The 23615-nt window shown below is 41.7% G+C and overlaps 1 protein-coding gene across 1 annotated transcript in view; it reads left to right on the top strand.

Moving 5' to 3' along the window:
• RCE1 (Ras converting CAAX endopeptidase 1) overlaps positions 1 to 23615 on the top strand; it is a 976724-nt gene that overhangs the window by 127574 nt on the left and 825535 nt on the right. The window contains exon 3 of the mRNA XM_044075996.1: positions 22125 to 22208. Within this exon, the coding sequence (XP_043931931.1) occupies positions 22125 to 22208 (84 nt within the window). The remainder of the gene's footprint in view (positions 1 to 22124; positions 22209 to 23615) is intronic.

Below are 23615 nucleotides of genomic sequence, written 5' to 3'. Positions count from 1 at the left end.
GGACTTCCACTGTTCTTATTTTATGTCCGAGTATAACCTTTGTCTGGTTTTCTAACCACAGTGAGTTAGTATTGGTTACAGTATGCATTATGGTTGCTCGTGCTGTAGCAGTACATGTTTACTGTTCATATATCTTAGCAGTGCCTTGGGCTTAATATAGTAAACCAGCCTATGGCTGTACAGTGTGTCCTTATTGCTAACTAGGTAAGTCATTGTATTTGTATACATAGTGGGGTTGGAAAATCATGCAGATTTTTTTATTTTACACACCTACTTGTTTGTATACCTGATGGTAACACAAGAACACAGGTCATGGCCAAGGAGCAAATCTCTCCTGATGAGTGTCTTAACACAAACATCTAAGCATTTGAATGACCATTTCACTTCTTGCAACTTGACACTTTGCCTTCATGTTCTTTTTCAAGAAAAATGACTTGATATAAAAACAAAAGTGTAGGTGTAAAGTTTAAAAAAATTGAGTTTATTTGTGCAGGTGAATCCAAACAAGTGAGCGTTTTAACCATAGGAAGCATTGAACTCTGGCTCTTTCAGTAGCAGGGTATTATCTGTGTGAATCAGTGCTGTCCTTTTGGCTAGAATGTAGCAGATCAGCCTTCTGTATTAACAGGACTGGCATGATCCCGCAAACTGGTCACAAATTGTTATGGTTAAAGTGATAGCTTCTGAAAGCCAAAAACCTTATAGGTTCATAGGTTGATACTAGGCTATCTGCCCTAAGGCATTTATAAGCCTAGCCAGAGTGTGTTTGGCTTTCGCCACCCTTTTAGATTAGTTGACTGTGCTTCTGTATAGTAGGTCACAGAAGATAGCCCTTTTGAGGTTAGTTTACTGTGCCTCTGTCTAGTAGGGACACAGACGAGATCTTACCTTTATTCATCATTAAGTTGATTCTTTTGTTGTATTTATCTGATAGCAGTATTCAGTGTTTAGAGTAAAATTCTCACTGCAGTATTTTTGCAGAATGACTACCTCACAGCTGTCTGATCATAAGTGTAGTGGTAGACAAACTGCACCTAGGGATTTGTCATACTCTTGAACAACAGGTTTGTCGTTCAGCAAGTCTCATCCTCTGCATTTAAGGGATTTTCTCCTGATTCCTAACAGAAACTCCTTATCTTCAGAAGCTATTTCTGTATTTACTAAAGCTGAAGAAATTTCTACCAGAAAATCCTGTCTAAATAGAACAGATTTGCCTTATGAGCCCAAGGAAGTTTGATTGGCCTTTTCCCTTTCCCTGCTTACATTTGGAGTGCCTGCAGATATTTTGTGTGATTAAGATCTTTCTTTTCTTCTTTTATGTTCATATAGATCAGCCACAGCTTGCTTAAACCCTCCTGTATTTTAGAACAATTGTAAGATGTTTTCTTAAAGAGGTTTTGCACCTCAGTCTACCAGTTTGTCCAGAATCTCCTTCCTAGAATACTGGATTCTGTTCATTTTCAGCCACCTGAGTAGCAACATATGCAATTTTTACTTGTGTATCATTGCAGTGACCTTTGATCATGCTTTTTAGGGCTTTGCAGGGTGACTTGTTTCTGAGTGGATAGGGCTTATTGTTCTGGCTTGTATGTGCTGGGGTTTGTATTGAATCACGCTGACTAATGTATGGTAAGATTATAACATTTTGCAAATGTGATTTCACAACTACAGCTGAATTTTTTTAAACAGATTTATTGAGTCATCACTTGTGACTTTGGCAAATTTACGTTTATGCAAAAACTACAGCTGATCTTAATACTGTTTTGTATACCAGAACCCCTTGTTTTTTTTGTAGATGCACTAATGTTCTGAACACTAGTAGAATCGCACAAACATTTTAATCATTTTTGCAGTTGTGATACTGTTAAAATGAAGTATGACATGTTTGCATTTATTCAGGTTGGCATATGCTGCTACTGCAATGTGTACCAGTTGAGGTTTGATGTCATTCTTGGGATGGAAGAAAATATAGTGATTATGGATGAAGTTAAGATGGTAACCTGTTTCCTTTGCTCCTGTGGCACAGAAGGATGAAGTCCTACCTGTGATGTAGTCATCCTTTTGTTGATTAGGTCATATGCACTGGAGAGTGCGGGGTTGTGATGAGTGTTAATGAAGTTTGTTAGCCCAGTATAAACCTATGAACCTGAGTGAGCAGGTGTTGTCAGCTCCTCTTCTTGGTGGGGGGTGTGATTTTTGGCTCACTATTTTGTGGACATGTACCCTGGAACACTGGGCATACCTCCTGCAGGAGCACAGGCTATATAGGGGTGAGGATTAGCATATGGATGGTGGCATTCATCTTCCCTGTGGTCTTCAGCACTAACAGAGCTGTAGAGAGCCACTGTGGTGCTTAGGAACTCAGATGCAGGGGGAGGGAGAGGAGTTCACTGGGTCTGATAGTCTGGCTTGCTGCCTACTGTTCTGGCCCCTGTCTCTCCTCAGGAATGAATAAGCTAACTATTTTCTCTAGCTAAGGAACAACTAGGACAGAGGGCTTGTGCCTGAGCTGGAAAGTGCCTTTCTGTTATCTGTCAGAGAGGAAAGACATGCTGATTGGGTGAAGAAGGGGTGCCAGTGTGCATGACTCAATTTGTAAAGACAATTAAAAAAGAAAAAAAGCCATTTTGTTATACTACTGCAGAAATTTTTCTGTCTTTGTGGCATACCCTCACCCAGAGGAAGTTGTCTAGTACCTTGCATTTCTTGCAGAGCTCTAACAATGGTGACATTATTAATTGCTGTATCTATCTGTATGTATCATGTAGCTAAAAAGTTCCTGAAGCCAGATGGTACCCCCTATATTGATGATGTCTGGGCCCCAGTGTTAGCTGGTTCAGGTGAGGCTTTTTTTTTCTCAGTTGTACAAGCAGTTATAGCTTGTCCCCTGTGCATTTTCCGTATTTATTTCTAGATACTAGATTGATGAATTTGTTTTGTAGCTCACTTTTTTTGACACTTTATGCAATGGAGATTAAATTTTTCTTTAATGAGAGAATGGGGGATCTTTCTGAAGACCACATCCATAACTGTGACTGAGAAACAGGATTCATTAAGTGAAATGCTGCTTAAATTACCTACTTGTTACTTGACTGAGGTTATGAACTAGAAAACTTAATGTTACTGTGGTCTACCCATTAAATGTGATTCTATCTTTGGAACTGTGTATAAAATGTTTTGTTAAAAGATTTGTATGATTGCACAAACGCATTAAGGGAAGGGACTGTTTGCCAGTAAAAGTTAAACAAAGCACTGAATATGCAAAGAAATTTCATTTTGGAAAGGCAATGTTTCAGGGGATGCTGTATGGCATTTTTCATGTATACCACTTTATTAACTGCTATTATGTAAGCACAGCAAACATTCTGAATCAAAAAGATAAAATCTAACAGCATCTCAACCCAGTTGATAAACTTTATGAATGGGTACATTTTCAAGAATGAAAAATCATTTAACCTGTCAACTAATATTAAATGCAAAGAACTACTAATAGTCTGGAACATTTCAAATACGTCAGTTCAACAAAACTTGCTATTTAACGTTCAGCCTAGCATCATGAAAAAGAACAGTTTTTGGAAGTTCAAGACATTTAATTTCTTTCAGCAGTGTTATCAAATTCATTGATGTAAAAGAATGTGGTTGCTTCCGTTTTTTAGTAATATGTTTTTTTAACAGTGAAAAAAAATTAAAAGCAGTTATTTCCACTTTAGAAAGCTTTGTAGGTTTGGTTATACCCCAAAAGAATACTTTGGGTATAAGGGTTGTCATCCCACTTCACATAGCTTGTAGGTTAGCTTGAAAATGCATTAAAAATTTGATAATTTAGGGCAGTTCCAGTAAATGTGCATCCAGTCAGCTAGATCTTGGTTCCCACATTTCCAGCAAAAGAAAAAAAAAAAAAAAAAAATAACTATTGGGATATTAATCTGGGAAGTTCTTGCAGGAGTATAAAAAGCATGAATTAATATTGCCAACTGAAAAACCTTTTTATTTTGTTGTATACCTAGGAAGCATAAACCACTTTAAACAGGACTCCATAAGATAGCAGGTCATTTTCCCCCATATTATTCTGTACCTGTTATTGATCTTTTTCCTTTGAATAAAAATATGAAGGGGATTACTTATTTGCCTTCCTTGCAATATGTCTTGATTTCTGTTGAATAAAAACTAAGAAATCAAAGGGCTTTGAACATATAAAACCTTTGTGCTTCTCAAGATCAAGGATCTTTAGAGATCATCAGCTTGGGTCCCCAGCCCAAGTCACTGAGGGAACAGCTCATTTTAAACAATGCTACCTCTACAAATAAATGCCTCCAATATCTTAAATCCTGACATTCCCTCGGTGAGTGTTTATCATTTAAGGGAGGAAAGAAATTGAGAATCTCAGATTGACATGCACCCTCTCTCTCTCAATCCCTTAAATATTGTTTTCTAATGTTTGTAAAGTGGATTTTTACCTCAACCACAGTGCATGCACTTTTGAATGACTGCCCAGTCCAGTTTCACACCACAAAATCATACAGTCCATAGATACCCCCAGTAAAACAAGAATTAACCATTTTAAGGTGGAATAGTTTGATTCTGTGCTCATCATAAGAAAGTATTTATATTGAACTTCCATTTGTATAATTATCAAGGTCTAGGAAGCCAAGTCCTCCCAGAGAAGCAGAAAGAAACAGTTATCATTGTGTCCAGCTCTAGCCCATACAAAATTTAAGATTTGGCTTGTTGATTGTGTTAACAATCTAACCTCTCCCGAGTGCATAATATCGTGGGTCAGGCATAGTATCAGAGTGAGTATAAACCAGATAATGGCTTGAAACCTCTGAGGAATATATAAGCTGATTAATTTCCACTGCTGGAATAGACTTTTAATTTATGACTTCTTTATGTATTTGGAGAGAGTGTTTTTTTACAGAGGAGTCCCAAGTACTGTATGGAGGCATTTTTCCCCAAAAAAGGTATTGCTGAACAAGGTTTGGCGATGGAGCATAATGAATTTTAAGAGCCTCTGTATCTGATTGTCCTTTTCATTCTTCTTCAATGTATGGGTTATGGATCCAACCACTGATCCTACTCTGCTGCATTCCACAGACTTAGATCCAACTGTCAAGCTCCTTCCTCTTCCGCATTTGTTGCAGTCTCGCACGGGAGTGGATCCTCTTTCTGTGCAACTTATTAACTTGTTTGAGTTATTTGTGTTTTCTTTAAGAATCCTTCTATATGTAACTTTATAAATCTTTTCTCTCTTATTCTTGTAGTTTCTCAGAGTCTGTACCATCAGTTCTTCTTATCTTTGTTAGGTAAACGTGTTACATGCCGTTGTTGGCACTTTTTTTTTTTATTAGCTTCCCTTCCTTACCCCATTGTTAGGGTATCTTCCACTACCATTGTTGGTAGTTTCTTTCCCTTAAAAATAAATCTTTTTCCTCTTTTCTCCTCATAGAACTGTGGCTGAGATGCCAATAAAGTTTATAAAATGCACTTCCTGTGGGCACAAAATCCTAAGTTCGGATGCCTACATGGAGTTTTACTGTTTTAGGGACAGCACTCCTTGATACGAACTGCACTATTTGTGCTGCTTTCAGTTTGAGGGCTGTTGCAAATGGGACTAAGTTAGTTTTCAAAGAATTATTGCCTTCTGCCTCGTCTTGGGGTCAAACCCCTAGCAAACAAAAGCATTCTATAGCTATGTCAAGAATCTCAATGACAACACCCAGATCTGCTCTGAGTTGCAGCACAACGGCATGAAAGTTACAGAACTAACTGATATTGCCAACATCCTGGCAGATAGTTTCAGTGCTAACTTTACCCACCTCTCACCCCCTAAAGGGCCCATATCTACACAGGAAGAATGCCGAGTTCCTGTAATCACAACTAGTCAGGTAAAAGCTGCACTCTCTAAAGCCAAAAACACAGCATCCATGGGACCGGACAACATCCCAGGCTGAGTTTTACACGAACTTCAGAACAAACTGGCTCCCCACCTAAGCACCAAGTTCAATCATAGCCTTACCCGCCAGGCTTTGTGCCCACTGAATGGCGCACAGCAACAGTTATCTCACTCCACAAAGGGGGAGCCACCACTGATCCCAGGAACTATCTCCCTATTAGCCCGACGAGCCTGGTCTGTAAGGCCATGGAACGTATCATCATGGAACTCGTAAACAAAGACATTGGTAACCTCCAAACTCTGGACCCCACTCAGTTCGGATTTGTGAAAGGCAGATCATGCCTCCTGAACCTGTTTGACTTCTTTGAGGCAGTCACCAAAGCTGTAGATGAGGGTAAGGTGGTTCACACAGCCCATCTTGACCTCGCCAAGGCTTTTGACACCATCCCCCATTCTAGAATTATAGTTAAACTCACTAAACTAGGTATAAATCCCTATGTCCCAAGATGGGTCGCCAACTGGCTCACTGACAGAACCCACAATAAAAGTTGCAGACTCCAAATCTGACTTCAAACCAGTGACAAGTGGAGTACCACAGGGTTCGGTCCTGTGACCTCTCCTGTTAGCCTGTACTTCAGAGAAGTAGATACCAAACACAGAAGGCCTTTGGCTAACTAAGTTCACAGATGACTGCAAACTAGGAGCCATAGTCGTGTCCCTAAATGATGTGGACATCCTATAGAAGAGCCTCACTGAGACATATGACTGGTGTCAGATCCATGGCCTCAAGCTCAATGCCAAAAAGTGCATAGTCATCCCCTTGGTAAAAACTCTCTACCAATGAGCTACCACATAGGCGGCAGTTTACTTATTGCCAAATGTATGATAGAGATCTTGGGACCCAGGTGGACAGTAGTCTCTTCTTTGATCACATCACCACAGTAGTCAGGAAATCCTTCTAAGTGGCACACCTCATCACAAAAGGGTTCTCATCCAGGAAAAAAGAGGTCACTGTTCCCCTCTACTCGACACTCATTAGACCCATTATAGAGTACAATGCCCTTTTTGGAGTGTGTCTCTCAAGACATCTGCAGCAGTTCGAAAGGCCACAGAAGTAACTCACAAAGAGGATTACTGGCCTCAAACAGATGCCCTTCACTGACAGTCTCAAAAACCTCCAGCTTTACTCCGTAGCATATCGCCTACTCCGAGGTGATTTCTGCCTAACATATAAAGCTATATCAAACCTACAGCTGTTGGACATGCTACACCTAAAGAAATCCCAATCCCTCAGAGCTACACGCTCTAGGAACCTAAACCTTGTCACCACAATAAACAGAACATGCTGGAGGGATAGATTCCTGTCCCAGAGACTTCCCATTACTGTGGAACAAGCTACTCCTGTATGTCAAGCAAAGTTCCTCATTAGCACTCTTCAAGAAAAATCTTGAGTGGATGGGAAATTGGAAATGCACTCAGGGAATCGCTTATCTGCTTGAGGGAATCTGCTTGACAGGGGCATAGGAAAATAACTTTCTTGGGTGGCGTAAGCCAGGGAACCTTGTTGGCTAGGTTTACTTAGGCCCTTGGGCCGATAGCCTGGTACCTACCTATGAGCCTATAAACATTCTAAGGCTCCTATGCAGCATAGGAAAAGGTTTCCTTCTAAATAACTGAAGTCTCTGTCTACCTTAGAGCCTTATCAAAAAATTCAAGGATCCTCAGATCATACTTTATTGTAGCCGAAGAGAAAAGCTTCCGATCCCAATAACTTGGATCTAATGATTATTTCAGGTAATTCTGCTTCACAGTCTTCAGATCCAAAACATTTGGATCTGACTTCTGGCATTTCTAAGACTCCTAGAGCTTGTTCACCTGAGTTTATTGACCCATTTTCTCCTGGACTCACTTCATCCCTGTTTAGTCCTTTACCTCATCTGCCAGTTCCTGTAGGAGTCTTTCTGAGGCTGAAATGGATAGAATGATGAAGTTCCTCAGAGCTCAAATACAGATTGGTGTTGTACTGTCTCCGTCCCCCATCAGATCTGTGAGCCTCCATTCTACTTCCCATATAGTTAAATCTCTTCCTCAGATCTGTCCTTTGATTTTTGAGCTCTCAGATCCAATTGTTCTGAGAGAACCTGTGTTGGAGCTGAAGAGGGTTACATCTTCAACTCGAGCAATTTCAATGACTAGTTCTACCCATATTCTCTTGGGGTGGGATAAGTCTCGGAGCCGAAGCATTGGCATCGTATCCGTGGGGCTGGGATCTGCTCTATGCTGTCAGAGCCGTTCTTGCCTCTCAAAACATCGGCATTGAAAATAGCTCAAGTCTGTCTCTCTCCTCGAGACAGATCAGGGCACAGTCACTGTTTGTCTGCCTTTGATGTTTCAGCTACAGTGTGACTGGCCATGGTTTCTCTTGATCCATCTGCTTTTGGTGTAGTGGAAAGAATGTTCTCTCATCCAAGCGACCTGGAGTCTCTCACATTTTCAGATACTACATCTTTTCCCCCAAGGGATCCAAGCTGTGATCCCATCAGCCCTAGTACCAACTAGTGTCCAGACAGTTTTGTCAGAGGAACTACCCCTCTCTTCGGACACTTCCCCAGACCATCCCACTGAGGAGGTTCCCTGTGAAAGAACATATAAAAGGAGGCACATAGATTCCCCCATGGAATCTGTCACAGAAGATACTGACTTGGGGGAGGGTCCTTCAGATCACCACCTGATGTCTCATTCGGTGACATTTTGGAGATCCTTAAGCAGAAAGGTGTTCGGGCCTTCCTCAGAGGAGTCAGTATTTCTGGAAACTTTTAGTGCTGGCCATTCTGCATCTTTGGTGACTCCCACAGATGATGAGCTCATTGACCTAGTCTGTTGCTGGGTGTGAAATGAACTGTATTCTGTTGATACAGTCCCATGTTGTCCAGCTAGGATTTTGTCTCCTCCAAAAGATGCACCACATTGGAGCAAAGGAGTACATGTTGATGCTATGGTTGTGGTGGCAACCACTAAAAAAGGAGCTGGCAGAACAGAGCTCCTCTGTCCATCCCCCTAAAAGAGTCTGGGGCATTGGACGGATTTGGAAAGTGTGTATTTGCTTCAGTGACCTTTTGCCTTTGAGGTTCCTGAATTTGGCACACTTTACAAGGCTGCAGAGGGAATTGACCAAAGAGCTCTCCAAATCCCTGTGAGTCCATGTCTGCGGAGGACTGTAAAAGATCTTCCTCGCAGCTGGCCACTCTCATCTATTTCCAATGTGCCCATGACCTTTATTTCCCATGCTGCAGAGGGTACCTCACGGGGTGGATGGTTCAGGTAGTGCCGTACGGAGACGTGCTTGGATGTGGTTATGCGACTATGCGGAGCCTTTCAAATCCTCTTTCATCAATACTCCTTTTGATGGAACATAGTTTGGTCCTTCTGTGAAAGAAACAATTTCCAGTAGTGAATAGGAAGAGAAAGACCCTGCCTGCCTTAGGGATTCACTTTTTACCCCTCGGCAATTATTTTTACAGAATAAAGGAGGAGGCAAGAAAATGCGGTTCTGTAAATTCCAAGGTTCTTTCCTGGATTCACGTGAGCACTTCTCCATCCAAGGCAGAGCAGGGGAGTTAAAATGGAAGATGCCATCCTCATGTCGTAGGAGGGCCGCAAAACCAGAGATCCCTTTCTAGATGGACCTTTTCAGCACCCCTGAAGGGCTGCTGGACTGCTTGCCTCTGGAGGCAGTTGAGGGATGCTTGTCTTTGTTCCAAGACACCTGGACTACTATAACACAAGATTCATGGGTGCTGAAAATATCCAGAGGTTATTTCATTCCATTTTTCCAGAAGAAGGCTTCCTGATGTCCCACCCAGTCAGAGAGAAGCTGTAGCTCAAGAAATTTGGAAGCTGCAGGACAAGTTATCCAGGAGGTTTCACCAGACCAAAGAGTATTCAGAACCAACTTGAGGTTCCTTTAGTGCTAAAAAAGACAAGGGACTGAAGACCAGTTTTGGATCTAAGCAATATGAAACCAGTATGTGAGGAAATCAAAGTTCTGAATTATCGCTGTTCAGTCCATTCTACTTTTTATGCAAGGAAGATTGGATGTGCTCAGCTGATCTTCAAGATGTATGCTATCACATCAGAATAAACAGATGCTTCCAAAGATAACTGCGCTTTTGGTTGGGAGCTAGTCACTGTCAGTTCAGAGCCCTGCCCTTTGGACTCTCCACAGCCCCCAGGTGTTACCAATTGCATGTCAGTGATAACAGTAGTCTTGCTTCCATTAACATGTTACTATATGCATGCATTTTGATGGAATCTAGTTAAGTGGTCTATTCTTCGACATCCTCTGTCCTTCCCAGTCAAACTTACTCTGGTGTAAAGAAACCATCTTCATTGGTGGATTCAGTTGGACGACATTTACATAGCTTGCCTCTTTGTTCTTTCTCCCCCAGTGACCATGGTGACCGCAGACACCTTTGAACCGAGGTGGTGGGACATTTCTTGGGAAGGACAGTCCAAGGTTTGTGGTTCCCTCAAGAGACTAGTTCACACATCAGTGTCCTGGAGATAAGAGCAAGACCTATTAGCCTTACAGACATTTCAACATGCTCTCCCTCCAGAGACTGTTACAGTTCAAACTGACGAACATGTCTGTAGTCCAGTACATTAACAAACAAGGGAGAATCCAGTCTTATCCTCTGCATTGAGAAGCTATGAGTGTGTGGCAGAGGGTGATCTCTTCCAACCCCTTTCTATTGGTAGTGCATACAGAGAAATCCACCGTACTAGCAGACAAACTCAGCAGGTCCATTTTGATGCCTCACAAGTGGTCTCTCAATCAGTTAATGGAGGAAGATATTTTCTGTCATTGGAGCCAACCTTGCTGTAGTCTCTTTGCAGCTACCCTCAGCAACAAGTGCAGCAGGTATTTTGCCCCGATCCTCCCTCAGGGGGAGTCATCGAGAAATACTCTAGTCCAAATTGGCCCTCCAGTCTCCATTATGTTTATCCCCCATTTCTTCTGATTTCCAAATTCCTACAGAAAGCTAGTCTGTTGAGGAGCGCTGTTATCCTTATTGCTCTGCATTGGCCTTGCAAGGTATGGTTTTCCTTCCTTTGGTCTCATCTTTATCCTCCTTGGATACTGGACCCCATTCCAGATCTTCTGTCTCATCCCTCAGGGATGAAGCATCCCAATATCCCAGGCCTCAAACAAATTGCATGGTTTCTCTAGTTCCATTAATAGCTAGACAGTCCAGACTTTCCATCCTGGTTCATCACATACTTTTGTCATCCCAGAAAGATTCAACTAAGGATTTACAATAGTAAATGAAAAGATTATCAATCTGGGCCCTGAAAAATGGCAATGATCCTTTTACTGCCCCTATTTAAGTACAGGAGTTTTTAACTTCTCTTTTTAGGGAAGGTGCTAGTTTTTCCACAAGCAAAGTACAGTTGGTAGCCATATCAAATTTTCACTCTGGAGATAATGCTTTGTTTTTGGCTGCTTTCAAGTTGTCCAAGGCTTTTCTAAAGGGTACCTTTTTACTCAGGCCTCCAGTCCTTGGCATTTAACAGTAGTACTTCAAAAGGTTGTTGAGTCAACCCTCAGCAAATACTGATCTAAAATTTCGGTTTTGAAAAACAGACTTTTTAGTTGCTATTACTTCTGCAAAAAAAAAAGAATTTTCACATACCAGGCTCTCTCATCCAAATCCCCTTACATTGTTTTTCACAAAGATAGTAACTTTACAAACAAATCCTTCCATCTTACTAAAAGTAACCACTGAATCAAACATAAATCAAAACTATTCATTTACCAGTCTTCTTCCCAAATTTTTGAATAAGAGTGAATACATGCTACATCTGTTAGATGTACATAGACAACCACATTTCTAGTTCTGCGGGACAAGATATTTCAGAAAAATGGACCAGTTTCACTAAGCAGCCTGTGATCTCCAATTTCTAAAGTTACCTTGGTTAAATGGATAACCAATTGCATTTCCTTTGTACATTTCTAACAAGGTCTGTCCCCAACAAAACCACCTAAAGCTCATTCAACTAGCTCCATGGCCACCTCGTCTGCCTTCTGTTCTAGAACTTCTATTGATGATGTTTGTACAGCAGCCACTTGGTCTAATGCACATGCCTTTATTACTCATTACAAATTAGGCATAATTTCTAGAAGCAGATCTGCTTTTGGTCCAGTGGTTCTCCAGAATGTCCTTCAATGAAGGCTACCCAAGATTCACGTGGTTGGGGACTCTATCCCGTATGCTGAGGAAGAATGAAAAGAGCAACATGAGATATTAAATTTATGTACTCGCCATAACTGTGTATCTGTGTTGTCCATTTTCAATCTTTCGCAACTTCCCTTCCTCCGTCCCTTTTCCTGTAATCTTTTGGAGTGACCTGATGGACTTCTGGAACCTGTTGTTCAGGTTTGACCTAGTTCTGTTACTCTACTATCTTCCTTTTTATATTCTAAGAAGCAAACTTGATCTGAGGTATTGTGGGCAACTAGAGCATTTTAGGTAGAGGGAGAAGCTTGAGAGTTGGTTCCGTAAGTCTGTGGAATGCAGCTGTGTCGGATCTGTAACCCATACTTTGAGGAAGAATGAAAATGGACAACACAGATGCATATTTATATTGAGTACATAACTTTAATTTTCTGTACATTGATATTTTATCCGAAAAATCTCCAAGCTTTACAGTAACTTAATTTTTGGCCAATGAGCTTCTGGATTTCAAGTATAATAGGTCATCTGTGTATAATAGCTTGTGTGTTGGACATGCCATCAAGTGCCCCTTAATTTCAGACTAATTTTAATTGCTAGTAGCTCCAAATTTAAAGCAGAAAGAAGCCAGTGATAATGGGCATCCTGACCTTGTACTCTGACAGTTCAAAAAAAGAACAAACTCCTATTTTAATCTGAGCCTAAGAGCCAATGTACAATCCTCTGTAGTGACTGTACAAAAATATCAGGAAAACTATATGCTGCAACAAAACGAGTAGAACGTTGCAAGTGATCCTATCAAAAGTGGCATCAGAAGATGTTTTTTCTGCTTGGCAGAATCTTAAATTGTTAAGGTTTTTGTTAAATTATCAAATGTCTGAACAGAAATAGAAATCTGTTCAAAATTTATCAAGGAAGGTAAGCTTTTGGCTACTGAAGAAACAAAAATGAACATAAAGAACTTGTGGATTAAAACTGAACTTGGTTTGTAGGAAAACAATTGTAGAGGGTGTTTGGTTTCTGAATGAGTGAAATTGATACCTGGAGTACCTTGTAAGTATACAGAATTAGCAGGTTGCAAAGGGATTGAAAATAATTTTCCCCTTCAGTATTTCTGCAGGGAGTCCATAGAAGCCTGGAGACCTTCTGTAAGGCAACTTTTTAAGGGCTTGTCTGACCTTTTCCTGGAAGATTGCAACCGCCAGTAGAACTTGGTAATCTCTTGCTCGAGAAGGTAAGGGGCTTGCACCCAGGAACCAGCCCAGCTTGTCTAAAAGTGTAAGATTCGTCTCTATGAAGATGAGCAAAATACTGGGCAAAGGCACCCAATATTTCCGAAGGATTAGAAATGTCCTTAACACAAATGATTTCTTAACTTTATGGATCATCCTTTAAATGATCTGTTTGAAGCTGTACTACCAATAATTTCAGGCTGCTTGGGGGAGTTATAAAATATTTTTAGTTCCACTGTAGAACAGTTTGCTTTAAATTCCAGTAACCAGTTAATCATATGTGTTTAGTCTGTCATTAACGTAATAATTTCCTCCTTATGATCTGTTAAATAATGCCCTTGTTCCTCAAGGAGACGTCTCTGAAGCTATTTAAGCTTGGTAGCTGTCTAAGGAGAGAGACTGCGGTGGTGGTGCTGCGGGAGTGTTGTCGCCTCACAGTAAGATGTCCTGTTCGGTTCTCAGCTAGAGCGTCTTCTATGTGGAGACATGCATGAATGGGCGTAACTTCGTTGAAGGTTGTGCGTCATGGCCGGCAACTCTGCATATAAAAATCTACTGCCAATCATTATCGGACCGGAGTTTCGCTGTGGCGACCCCTAACAGGGAAAAGCCGAAAGACGCAACAACAAGCTGTCTAAGGAGAGACTGTATAGGTTGTAAAATGACCTTCATCCCACTGTTGAAAAAGGAGAATTTGAAGTCCACTTGGCCCATTCCAATCTGAAAGCAAGTCTTTATTTTTTCAAATACAGATCCTTTGCAATAAACCTAGTTAAGCTTTCAGTACATTTCAAAATGGTCTCCCTTTGTAAATGCTTGGACTCTTGACAATCCAGTGATGTCCTTCAAGGATGCATCTGCAGTCCTTACAAATGGGTTGTCCTGTCGTCAGGCAGCCGTTCGGTCGGCCGGATTCCAAAGTCTGGGTCTGGCCTCGGCTGGTGTCGCACTTCACCCGACGTCATAGCTGCAGTTCTTCGGCATCGCCATTTTCCCCAGTCTTTCTTGCATGGCGAAGCAGAAGCTGTTCAAGTGCCGGTCGGTCAGAACCAGAGATTACTACTACAATACTACTACCAAGACTTCTAAAAGCTAACTCTTTCTTGCCTCAGCCGATGTCAGAAAGAGTGAATAACTGTTTAACGTGTGGGAACCAAATATCTCATAAAGATTTCCACTCTTACTGCTTACCTTGTTTAGGCCCAGACCACGTAGCAGCTTGTCTAGCCTGTGTTTTAACCGTCGAATTTGCTGAGGAGTTTTTCGCTCAGATTTTGCTTACATTATGCCGCCGGATCCTCCGACCACGCAAATATCTAAAAGCGCAAGGAAAAGGACAGACACCCGCAGTCTGCGGTTTCGCGAAACCGCGGTTAAACCAACAGCGAGTGTCTGTTTCGCTGAAACCGAGCATGGTTCTTCCTTCAGCCGAAAACTTACCTCCTACCGAGGCCTCATCCAACCTGGTGGAATCGGCTTGAAATCCCACCTGCTCTTGCAGGTTCCCAGGAATTATCTGATACTATACCCTTGGATATTTCAACCCCTGCACGTGGAGCTGCTAGGCCACCTGCAACCATGTCGATTAAGGCCTTTGCCAGGGCTAAAGCAGCTAAATCTACCAAATCTGTGCCTGCTAAGACCCCCTCTCAGAGGCCTAGCTCTAGTTCACAAATGCTTAGTCTAGCAGAGGATCTCATTTCTTTGATCCGGGGATCCCAACCTCACCCAGACAGGGCCTCTCACCCACCTCCAGAGAAGAGGCCTAGAGCAGAGCCTTCTGAGCCAGTTTCTACAGATGACTCCTCTGATTCAGATAATTCAAACCCTCCAGAGGGCCCTTTCTCCCCTTATGAAGACTCTGATGCTGAAGAGTCCATTCCTTCTGCCTCTCCGCCTGAGGAATTTTCCTTTGGGGAAACCTTGCATGCTATGAGGGAACAATTTCAGTGGCAGGGCCAGGATTTTTCAGACTCTAGAAAAAGGCTTAGAACCTTTCTGCATTTACCACAGCATAGGCCTTTAGCCATCCCTCCAATTCTCTCTGTTGTGGATGATGCATTTAATGATGCTTGTACTGCTCCTGATTCACTACCTCCGGCCCCTGCTAAGCCCGATAGGTACTACAGGGTCCCGGACACACATTATCATTTGTATAAGGCTCCTTTTGCAGATCCCGAAACTATCTCCCAGGGACATAAGGCTGTAGCAGCTACCTCTGCCAAAACCCCCCTCCCCTCTGAAAGGGAATCCAGGTCCTTAGAGAGATGGGGTAAAAAAGTTTACACTTCTGCTACACTTTCAGCTAGGGCCTTGAACTGTCAATTCCACATGATCCAGTATCAAGAATTTATGTTAGACCAGTTAACTAAAAAACTGTCCTCGGATGAGCCATTAGACAAAAAATCTATTCAGGAAATGGTACATAACATTCAGCAGGTCAGTAATCATTCCTTAAAATGCGGCTATGATGCACTGGAAGCTTCCTTTAGATCAGCCATGACTGGCACAGTGATCAGAAGACAAGCATGGTTAAAAGAGCAGACCTTACCAGACCATGTCAAATCAAAGCTACTAGATGCTCCCATGGACAAGATCAATTTGTTTGGCTCTCCTGCACAACAGGTGCTGAAGAAGATGGAAGAGAAGGCAAAATCTGTCCAGACAGTGAAAGATTTCTTACAGGTCCAACCTCCAAGGTTTAGCAGGAATTGGCCCTCCAAGAATTGGTCCTTTCCAGACACCTCCAGAGCTCAGAGAGGCAGGAATAGGCGCTCAAGAGGCAGAGGTCAATCCAGAGGTGCCTGCGTCAGTGGCAGGCTAACAACCAGAGGTACAGCCACAGATACAGCCACCACCACTACAGGACAATCACAGTGACTTGGCTCTGGCACCGCCTACCAGGGAACAACTAGAAGCACCCTTAGGCGGGAAGCTAGCCTTATTTTCAGTAAACTGGCATTACATCACAGGAGACAAGTGGATTTTGCAGACAATAGACCAAGGTTACAGGTTTCACTTCCATACTCTACCAAGGAAGAGAGGAATGCCAAACCTACCTCCAAATCAAAAGGCAGAAGCTCTAAAACAAATAACTCGCTTACTAAGGATGAGAGCTGTAGAAAAGGTACCATCTATGGAGCAAGGACAGGGATTTTACTCCAGGCTCTTCCTGGTACCAAGAAAAGAAAACCAGTGGAGACCTATTCTCGACCTGTCCGCTTTAAACACATTCCTCATTGTCCCAAAATTCAAAATGCTGACCCTACAGCAGCTTCTTCCCATGTTGGGCAAGGAGTCTTGGCTGGTAACCCTACATCTCAAGGAGGCATACCTGCACGTCCCATGCGACCAAATGGCAGAAGATACCTCAGATTCCTTGCAGGATCAGAGCATTATCAATTCTCAGCACTGCCCTTTGGCTTATCTACTGCCCAGAGTGTTCACGAAATGCCTGGCATCAGTAATTGCTCATTGCAGGCTTCAGGAATCCAAATCTACCCTTACCTGGGCGACTGCCTGTTACAAGCGGACAACAAAAACAAGCTAACAGAAGACTTGAAAAGGGTCATTTTATCTACTGCAAGCCCTGGGATACACAGTCTATATAAAAAGTCAAGGCTGATACCATCCCAAAGGATAACCTTTTGGGTGCAGAGCTGGACACATCAAAACAAATGGCATTCCTAACAGTAGAAAAGAGGAGCAACTGCCTCTCTACTTCTTGGCATTAACAAAGCAGAACCAGCTAACAGCAAGAAAAGTCCTGCAAGCCTTGGGCTTCATGGCATCCTGCATAATATTGGTTCCACATGCCAGACTGCATATGAGAAAGTGGTACCTAAGGAATTTATGGTCTCAGCACAAGCACAGCCTAGAAACCCAAATTCCAATAATCCCATGCCTGAAACAAGAATTCCAGTGGTGGGCTCAGGCCTGTCAATCAAACAAAGGACTGCCCTTCCACAGCACTCCAACCAAGCCAGACAATCACAACGCCTCAGACCTCGGTTGGGCATGCTGGACAAGTGCATACAAGGCTTATGGGCTCAAGACCAGCTGCACCTACACATAAATCAAAAGGAAATGCTGGCAGTAAAACTGGCAATTCAGACATTCAGACCATTTCTTCGACAAGGTCAACTGTTAAGGACAGACAACACCACAGTTATGTGGTACATCAACAAACAGGGAGGCACACATTCTCTATGCCGGATGGCAATGGACCTCTGGAATGTGGCCCTGAGCTTCAACATTCAGTTGCAAGCAATTTTGTGCCAGGAAAAGAAAACATTCTAGCAGACATACTAAGCAGAACTACCACGGATGCCCACGAATGGATGCTGCATCCGGACATCTTCAAAACCATTACAAGAAAATGGCGACTACCAGAAATAGACTTATTTGCATCCCCACAATCACCAACTGAAGAAATTCTGCACAAGGACGCACCACCCACTTGCTTGGAAAGTGGACTCCCTATCTTTCAATTGGAAAACCTGACAGCATATGCATTCCCACCACTTCCTTTGATGCACAAGGTGCTATTGAAATCAAAGAGGACCGTCCAAGGATCATCCTGATAGCTCCGGACTGGCCAAGGCAACATTGGTACCCATTACTGAGGAGCATGTCTTGGGAACAAATATGGACTCTACCTCTAGTTCCCTTACTGTTAACACAGAACAACTACAACACCCTGCATCCAAACCTGAAAACACTGCAGCTGACTGCCTGGAACATTGCATAAGACCAAATAACCCAAATTTATCCCAAAGGGTTAAAGACATTATCTTGGAGGCTCGCAGACCCTCAACAAGAAAAAAATATTCAGCAAATGGAAAAGATATCACATTTGGAGTACTGCAAAGGGAGAAAATGTGTCAATGGTAAACATAGCCAACATCCTGGAATACTTGGCAGAGCTCTTCCACAACGGCCTGTCCTATTCTTCCATTAAGATTCATGCATCAGCTATTTCAGCAGAATACAACTTGGATCCTCCAGTCTTCTCGCATCCTCTGCTCAGGCAGTTTCTAAGAGGAATTAAAAATGTAAAACCACCTAGGAAGCCACCATTGCCAGCGTGGGACTTGAACTTTGTGCTAGAAAAGTTGACCCTCCCTCCTTTCGAACCAGCAGCAACAGCAGACTTACAATACTTATGGAAAACTGCTTTCCTGCTTGCAATCACTTCAGCAAGAAGGGTATCTGAGCTACAGGCATTAATGGCAGTACAGCCCTTCCTGATCTTCCATCAAGATAGTGTCCATGAGAACAAATCCTACTTTTATGCCAAAGGTGGTCTCCAGGGTATCTTTAAATCAAGCTATTCATCTACCTACATTCTTCCCCAACCCACAGAACAGGGGGGAAAGACTGTTGCATACCTTGGATGTACATAGACAACTACGCTACTACCTGGACACTGGTAGCATATGCAACAGGAATGGAAGGAAAAGCAATTTCAGAACAGACAATCTCTAAGTGGATAGGAAATTGCATTAGATTTTGTTACTCCTACCATGGGAAGAAAACTCCAGAAAACATCAGGCCTCACTCTACAAGGGCAACAGCCACTACCACAGCTTTTCTCACGGTGGCTACCAAAGACATTTTAGAGGCTGCTACTTGGAGCTCCGTGCATACATTTGCCAAGCATTATAATTTACCTTTATACTCCAGATCCCGAGCAGGTTTTGCCACTGCTGTTTTGCAAGGGATCTTAACTACACCATAATCTTATTTCTCCTCCTCCCCCAGTTTGGCTATGGTATTCTACCCATTTGTAAGGACTGCAGATGCATCCTTGAAGGACATAGTACAGTTTTGTACCTACCATAAATGTAGATGTCCGATAGGCATGCATCTGCAGTCAGGATTTCCTCCTTCCCTCTGTGGTACTCCTAGGTATTTGCCCATCTTGTAGCTAGCTGGGAATCTATTATGGTGTATTTGTTTGTATATATGTACATACATGCTTATTTTTTGTTTGCTCTCTACTATTTGGAACCATTTGCATTTATCCAAATTTAGCCTTCCTAGAGGGCTCCTGGCATCTGGGGCAAGAAACACTGAGGAAAATGGCGTCGGCTGATGCCTTTATACCCGAAGAACTGCAGCTATGACGTCGGGTGAAGTGCGACACCAGCCGAGGCCAGACCCAGACTTTGGAATCCGGCCGACCGAAGGGCTGCCTGACGACAGGACAACCCATTTGTAAGGACTGCAGATGCATGCCTATCGGACATCTACATTTATGGTAGGTACAAAACTGTACTTTAGTGTTTTTTTGTCCTGATGCATATTCCCTGTATGTGGCCAAGTTGGATTGAAGATACTGGAGTCCCTGCATGTGGGTGACCTTTGATTATCCACTAAACAGTCAAAGAATAGTTGTATATGGCCAAACAATTGTATTGTGCCATAGTCAAACTTTATAGTCAAGTAAACATGTTTTCTTTACTAATAAAAAAATCGAATCCATTTTAGAGAATGTACCAAATGTATATGAAAGATTGGTACATAATGACTCGTTTTCATATGGAAATTGATATTGATCATTCCCATTATTGTTTTGAAACCTTCTCTAATCATAAACCTACCAACGGATTGATCATATTGGGCTATTGGGCAGAGTAATAAATCTGTACTAATGGGCAGTCCCTGTTAAAGGGTAACATGAGATAAAAACATTCTCTCTGCAGACTTCAAATATGAGGTGCTGTTTTGTATCTAGGTTCGTCTCTTGCAATATATAAAGTCGTAGAAGAAAGCAGCTCAATTAGAGAATCCTATCCTAAAGAAACTTATAAAAGTAGCTTCACTAGAGAATCATATCCCCGAAGAGCAAGAGTAATTCTCCCATCTAGTTTCATAATAATAGTTATACACCTGCCATATTGCCGTATGTTAGAATAGTAAAAGAATTGCTGTTTGCCTTTATAATGTTGAGCAAACTCTTAAAAAAAATGTACAAGTGGATCCCAAGGAGAAGGCTAGAGCAACCATCGTGTATTCAGATTAACTTTAATAGATGTAGAACCATGGGTTTAGTGACCACCATCCTGCTAAATAAAATAAAAAGAAACAGAAATATTCATGACATTGTCTCTATTCCTCCCGACCCAAGCTAAAGTTCTCAGTCATGAGTGAGTTCAGAGTTAAAATCCACGTACAAACATAGAGCACTTGGGAGATTATGCCTAATTTGTCTGAGCGACAGTTGAAAATAACTGCATGGGAGAAAATGAGTGGTGTTACACTTAAGCTGTTGATAAAAGGACATACCATAAGTTTATAGGTATATTATAAATGTAAGTTTAGGCTTATGAGCCTTCACCAGAAGTCTGGTATCTTTTAATTAATTGCCCAAACTGCCTTTTACCATTGTAGCATGTCTATTTTAATTAAGGTGTATGGGTCAGTCTGCCTTCTGTTAGCTATGGCAGGAGTTATGGAGTTGTTTTAATCAGAATTTTCCAGCATTGTGGGTGTTGGAGCAGATCCTAGATGATGAGTCCTGAAGAGTTGTAGACTCTTCAGAAGAATCGAACATATGGGGCCACCAGGTAGCCACACCTTTGAGCTAACTGGATAGAGGAGATTGTATTTCCATTTATTCTTTTTTCAGAGATGCACTGCTTGTCTGAACGCTGCCTTGTCTGTCCTGGTCTCAAGCGAGTAATTAATATCTGCCCAGACATATTGAGTCCCATTAACTACAAAGATTTTCACCGAGTCCAGAAGGCTGAAAGGATTCTTTCTTTTAAGGAAAAACATGCAAAATGGACCACATTGGGTGTCTGATCTTTTGTACTGTAGGAATAAAAACTGTGCTTGTTCAGTCAACACATCTTGATATGGGATCCTGAACACTCCACAAACTTATTTTTCAAGTAAGGAACACATTCCTTCATTTCCTTTTCCAGGATCTAGATAAATATTCTTTTGTCAGGTTCTGTCCTCCTAGTCTATCAACTAAGTATATTCAGGTCGGGTCTGTGTAGCTTCTAACAGCCCCTTTAACAGGGCCAGCTCTGACGTATGCATTAATGACCTGGTCCAAATCTGTTAATCATAGCCTTCATTTTATTATATGTTGTTGCCATATACTCCAAACAATGAGAAATTCAGTTTTTATGTATGCCTTCCATCTCTGTATCACTTGCAGTTGCTGATGTCATGAGGTAAATGCAGTCTCAGCAGGAGTAACTGGTTCTGGGAGATGTGTTTTGCTGTCCTTTATGCTTCTGTGTTTTCCTTGTCATTTAGAACAGTTTCCTACACTTCTGTGGTGTAAATAAAACTCATCAAACATTTAAAGGACAAATGCTAGTATTTAAGTAAGTTTCTTCGGTCAGAGAGAGGAAGTTCACAAAAAAAGTATGCTAACACCATTGGCCTTTAGTGAAGGTCACAATTTGCAGCCTTTTATATACAGATTGATTTTGAATGGCTAACTTTGTTTATGAAAAAGAAAATTATTTCATTTCCTTGTCTTTGTGACTGAATTTTGTGATTTATGGAGAGAGCGAGTGTAGTTGTATTATCAGAAGTGTCACTTTGATAGGAAGCTGGTTCTGACATGAATTTAAATTTGCTCTATTACTGTACATTGATACTGAGGTGAGTGGATTAATTTTTCAGTTTCTTAAAATGTTTGATTTGCAGCAACTAGTATTATTTTGCACAACTGTTATCCACTTTGTCTCAGTAGGTAATAAGTATTCAGTGTCGTCCTACTTATTGCATTGTTTTGATCAGCCAGGTACGCCTCTGTTGGCTTTGATGGGAATCCGATTTGAAGGAATTGTTCTAGCATGTCTTTTGCCATTGCTGCTTACCATGGTAAGTAGAAACCTATTTTTGTGTGGTTAGTTGATGGGTGATCTGTGTTTAGGGGGTATATTTTGTGTGTGTGGGGGCAAAGAATTCTGTGCCTCTAGAACTAGATTACACAACAAGGGAACTGTGTGTTACAGTGTTTCTCTGTGCTGCATGTTTGTTTATTTTGTGTGGGAAGACCTGTATGTCACTGTTTGAAGGTGCTGCAGTTAAGACCATCACTGCAGATATGTAATGATACAACATAACTTATTTCATATGTTCATAGATTCACGCTATTGATCTTTGAGGATCTTTAGAAGCCTAGCCATACAATCCCATGAAGTTTTAACCCGTAAGTGCAAATAACCCTAAGACGAGCAGAACATACAGATGTTGCCTCAGTCTGTGAGGGACAAGGGTACTAAACCAATGGTGAATTTTACAGTTCCTTCTTCTAGATTGTTTGAATACTGTAAGAGAAGTACTTTGCTTTATGTGGACAGAAGGACAATTCCAAATATGTGATATTCTCTGCAGTCTGTATTTATCACTCCAACATGTTCTGTTTATATTGCAAAAGAGATTTAGATACCTCAAGTGACAGTTTGTCCCCATTAGGCTTGTGAATGTACAGTAGGTCTGACAAGATGGGGCCTGTTGAGGCAAATTGGTACAAGAGGCAGATATGGCCTTTAAGTAGCCGGTATGACACCAAGATGGACAATACTTTGAGACAGTCTGCATAGTTTTGATGATTTGTCCCTTGATTTTCTTTGTAAGAAAACCTTATGGGCATTAGAGTTGTCAAATGTTTACCAAAGGGGGCATTATGTTCTGTGATTGGCATGATGAGTGCAGACTACAGTGGAATGATCATGTCCTTTGTCTTGGATGCCATTCCCTTAGTAACAGGTTGTGCAGTCAGAAAGCACTTAGTTACAAGAGTAGATATATTGTGATTGAAGGACAGTTTGTCGACATAGGTTCACAGGTCCTTAAATACTGGGTAGTTTTTCTAGTGTGTATGCTATTAGTATGATAGTTGCAAGGGACTTCTTGCTGTAGAATACTGTTATATATTTCTTGGAGTTTAGTTTGTCCATGGCTTTGACCCAAGTCATCTGCAAATTTGGTCAGCCATGAACCCTTTACAGTAGCTTTGACTTCCGAGAAGTAAGTGCCAAAGAGGGGGCATCCCAAGGACTGAACTCTGAATTGCTACACTAGCGATATGTCTTTTGGACCACTATAATTTCCTGGGTACAGTTTGTAACCCAATTTGCAATCTAGTAAAGTACATTGGGATTAATGTTTAGCTGAGAGTTTATCTACGTTGCCAGTGTGTGGGATGGTGTCTGACACCATTTATTTAAGTTTGCATGATTTACACGTTTTTAGAAAATGGTGATGCCTCCCCATTTCCATTCC

This window comes from Protopterus annectens, chromosome 6.part1 (assembly GCF_019279795.1).
Source record: "Protopterus annectens isolate FY-2018-M chromosome 6.part1, PAN1.0, whole genome shotgun sequence".
Lineage (NCBI taxonomy): Eukaryota > Metazoa > Chordata > Ceratodontiformes > Protopteridae > Protopterus > Protopterus annectens.
The sequence above is the reverse complement of the archived record's forward strand: the minus strand, read 5'-3'. Positions and strand labels throughout refer to the sequence as shown.